The sequence below is a fragment of the Asparagus officinalis genome, chromosome 1 (genome assembly GCF_001876935.1).
Source record: "Asparagus officinalis chromosome 1, Aspof.V1, whole genome shotgun sequence".
Taxonomy (NCBI): domain Eukaryota; kingdom Viridiplantae; phylum Streptophyta; class Magnoliopsida; order Asparagales; family Asparagaceae; genus Asparagus; species Asparagus officinalis.
The window spans coordinates 125,227,984-125,232,040 of NC_033794.1; the positions used below are offsets into that span (position 1 = coordinate 125,227,984).

General features: G+C 38.6%; 1 protein-coding gene across 1 annotated transcript; it reads right to left on the reverse strand.

Annotated features, from left to right (window-relative positions):
• On the reverse strand, positions 2,934 to 3,710 carry LOC109841226 (non-classical arabinogalactan protein 31-like). The gene has a single exon (XM_020410136.1). It carries the CDS (start codon positions 3,708 to 3,710, stop codon positions 2,934 to 2,936), a length of 777 nt encoding a protein of 258 aa, XP_020265725.1.

The following is a 4,057-nucleotide window of genomic DNA, read 5'->3' on the forward strand; positions in this document are numbered from 1 at the left end:
CAACTAAAATGTAAAACTGGGCTCTAGAAAAACAGACGGTCGACCGTGGCAGTCAACCGTGAAACTCTCTGGACTACATCCGGTCGACTGCCACGGTTGATCGCGAGCCATCAAGAAATGTACTGAGTCTCTGGACTCAAGGGCAGTCGACCATGGCGGCCGATCGCAAACTGATACATAAAATTCCAGGTTTGAAACAGTTTTCTGATTTTAAAACCCTGTTTAAAAATATCAAACAAATTCCAAAAAATATAAAACTTTGAGAAATGATTGTAGACATGATAATACACATGCTACAAAAACTAGTTTTTAAAAAGGACCTCCCAAATAAAAAATATTATTATTTTACAAAATAGTCCAAAACATGAAAATGTAAACATATGAGTTTTGACATTTTAGTTTAACCATGTTTTGAAACATTACAAAATGATTATATAGACTTAATAAAAGATGTATATGATTGTTATTAAGTCCATAAACCAAGAAAACAATATTTTCACAAAATTGCATATTTTATGATTGTTATTAAGTCCATAAACCAAGAAAACAATATTTTCACAAAATTGCATATTTTGCAAACATTTTAAAAGTAAATATGATTTTATTGAACCAAATAAAACTGATATTGATGAAATCATATATATGCATATAAGTATGAAACAATAAATGTATTTTTAATTGTATTCTATTGTTTTATAGAAAAACTTAAAAACTATCAAACCAAAACATATATGTATATATATACATGGAAACCAATAAATGTGTGTGTGTATATTATATTGAGCTTAAGGTACTAACACACATAATATAAACTCCTAAACTAAATTACCCAATCTTGATAGATCTTCAATGTAGCTCAACTTGGTATACTTGTGGATGAAGCTAGAACTTAGATCTTTAATTTGAATTGCATAGGCTTCACTCCACAATTTCGCTAACCTCCATTTAATATGATCGTGAATGCTCGATTCCATCCATCCTCCAACTTGTTGTTTGTCTACAATAAATAAAAAAACACAAATATTAGATAAACAACATTAGTGATAAATTGTTTGTTAAATATCATCAAAACAAAGAGGCCAACAAGAATGGCGGTGAAGAAGTGTGTGCTAGCGGTTGCGTTAGCACTTGCTTTACAGGTGTCGGGTGGCAACTAGCTGCGTGATCGGCGCTGACATGATGTGACGTGTGGCGCACGAATCACAGCATGGCCCAATAAGTCATGAAGACTGTCGAGGGTAGAGGCATGATGATGCCTGACAAGCATTGATGAGATCTTGACACGTTGTCAGCGAGGATAAGCTCGAAGCAGAAATTTGTCCTTTGACTTGGCCAAGAAGTAACACATTTCGAGTCGGTTGCGTAAATCAATGGTCGAGTGGACTCATGGCGAGTCGTCTTCAACAAAGGGGGGTCGATAAGTACCGTCTTTCGAGTCGACATGAATGAATGTTGAATCGTCGAGTCGACGGAATGGTCGTCCCCACTGGTCTCTGGTCAAGTTGATTGGGGCATAGCATGTAGCACACTTGTCCGTTGCTTGACAATGAGCTTGTACTTTTAGCCAATGGGAAAACCATAACAGATATCTTGATAAGCAAAATTAATCTCAAATCCATAATCTAAGGAATACAACTATTGTAACAGTGTGACCAATTTGTATTCAGATATTTCGGATACGGATCCAGATATTTCACTACAAAACCATATTCGTAACAATATCTTATCAGTTATAGATATGAGGAACCATATTCATATCCTAATAAATACGATTATGGATATTTTATAGGATACGGATACGGTGTAGCAACCCTACTTATGATGGGCTGTGGCCTTGTCACAAGAGAGACTTTCCACTCTATCATTAGGCTGATAAGTCTTTCCATTGGGGCCACTCATCAATCTTGCAAGTTGAGTGCATACAAGCGGTGGCCATACATTTTTTAACTGTTAACACATGGAAAGGGCAAAGAGAACACCTCCAACACACTGAGAAAGACTAATAGATCTTGCTAATACCATATATGTGGGCAGGTTGCCACTATTTTGAAATAACTGATCATATATATCTTGAGACGTCGACCTAGCTAATTAAGAGGGGATTTGATTTCTTCCCGGATACACTCACAGGAAAGGACTTTTAGAGGATAGGGGATGATGGGTCCCGGTCAAAACCCCATTGATACTTAAAATTTTTATTTATAATTAAAAATGAGGTCTGAATTCTCATACCTCATGCTCAAATATCTAATGTTACCTTAGATTACTTTTACATCTACTTCCGATGTTTTTTACATATTCAACTCCTTTGATTACTTTACATCTATACAATCTGCATCGGGAAATCGCAAGTTGTTATTAATAGGTGAAGAAATCTTTGGTTGGAGCAAATGGCCATGAACAACAATTGAGTAGGTAAAAATGATGACAGGGGCCAGGGCTACAAATGTTGGCATCAAAATAGCCAAGATCACAAGTGTTATAACTATTGTCACAAAACTGAAAATACTCAATATCATCAAATCTAATTTTTACGATTTCTAAATTATCCGAGTATTAAACTGGAAATAAGGGTCTCTTGGTTCCAAGAATTTGTGCCTGATAGATGTTTTTTTTTTCTTTTCCTTTTTGTCTGAGCATATTCCGAGTGAGAGAAAATATATTAGAAAAGTGGTAAAATGTATCGTCCACCACAACAAAGTCTTATACCATGAATTCTCTTTTTTAAGTTAGGAAAGTTCTACCAAAATTAAATTTGAGATGCTTCCCTCATTATTTTTTAATTTTCAAAAAAACAAACACGAGTTAGAATGTAAAGCAAAATTGAGGAACTTTTTGACTTCAGACAGCACCACATTCCACCTGCAAATTCTACAGAAAAACCACTACGAAAAAGTTTAAATTTCACTATATATATTAGGAACAAGTACATCCTAGTCAACATCTGGTGGGCTAAAGCGGGGAACGAAAGGCCCACCATAACTAGGTCCACCACCAGGCATAACTTCAGGCCTTTCGGTTGGACCAGCAAACTGTGCTCCTGGCCCATTTCCTGGATACGTTGCTGGGCTCGTCTCTGCAAAAGAATCTTGCACAACAGGTGGAACCATGGGCAAAACAATTGGGCCGTCAGCATCATGCACGTTCACATTGGGCCTTTCACTCGGCCCATTTCCCGAAAACAGCGGTGGCCTCGTGTCTTCTTCCAAATCTTGAACACTGGGCGGATACATGGGCCCATTTCCCGAAAACAGCGGTGGCCCATTTCCTGGATACGTTGCTGGCCTCGTCTCTGCAAAAGAATCTTGCACAACAGGTGGAACCATGGGCAAAACAATTGGCCCGTCAGCATCATGCACGTTCACATTGGGCCTTTCACTCGGTCCAGTATCAGGTGGCCTAAAACCATCAAGGCCAGGACTCGGACCAAAATAATTGGGCTGTGCACGCTGCTCCTGTGGCCCATTTGCGGAAAAATTCGCCGGGGGTCCATCTTCTTCGAAATCAACTAGCGGTGGGCGAAAATCGGGAAGTGTCGGGCTTGGCCTATTGAAACTGGGCTGAGGCTGCTGTGGTTTCGAAGGCCTTTTAATGGTCCGTAGTGGCGCTCGCGGTGGTGATCTCTCGCCTTTCTCGGCTTCTATTATTGAATTACAGAGGCAACAGAGGAGCCTCCAGCACGCATTCTCCCTTCTACGTCTCTGCCTCATTCTTGTTTGATATTATTTTGGAAGTGGTGGGTTTTTTTAAAGGAATGAGAAAGGTTTTTATTTTGTGGGTAAAAAGAACTTGATTCTAAAATGATTGGTTGTATGATTTGTTATATGGCTGCACTTTTGTCGGTTTCATGCTCAATTGAGCATCTAATTCTTCATGATAACAACTGTATTGACACGTTGTTATCGTTGTGAATGAGAGAGAGAGTTTTCTTTTGTAAGACCATCTCCAATGGCCAACAATCTCAACAATTTTTTGATGCAATGGCAAGGCAAGTAGGAAGGCATTTGAAAAGGAGGGGAGAGAAAGTGAGGAGAAAGGCAAAATTTGCCTTCCTGTT

Coding starts and splice junctions, on each gene's coding strand:
- LOC109841226 (XM_020410136.1), bottom strand. CDS start 3,710: ATGAGGCAGAGACGTAGAAGGGAGAATGCGTGCTGGAGGCTCCTCTGT.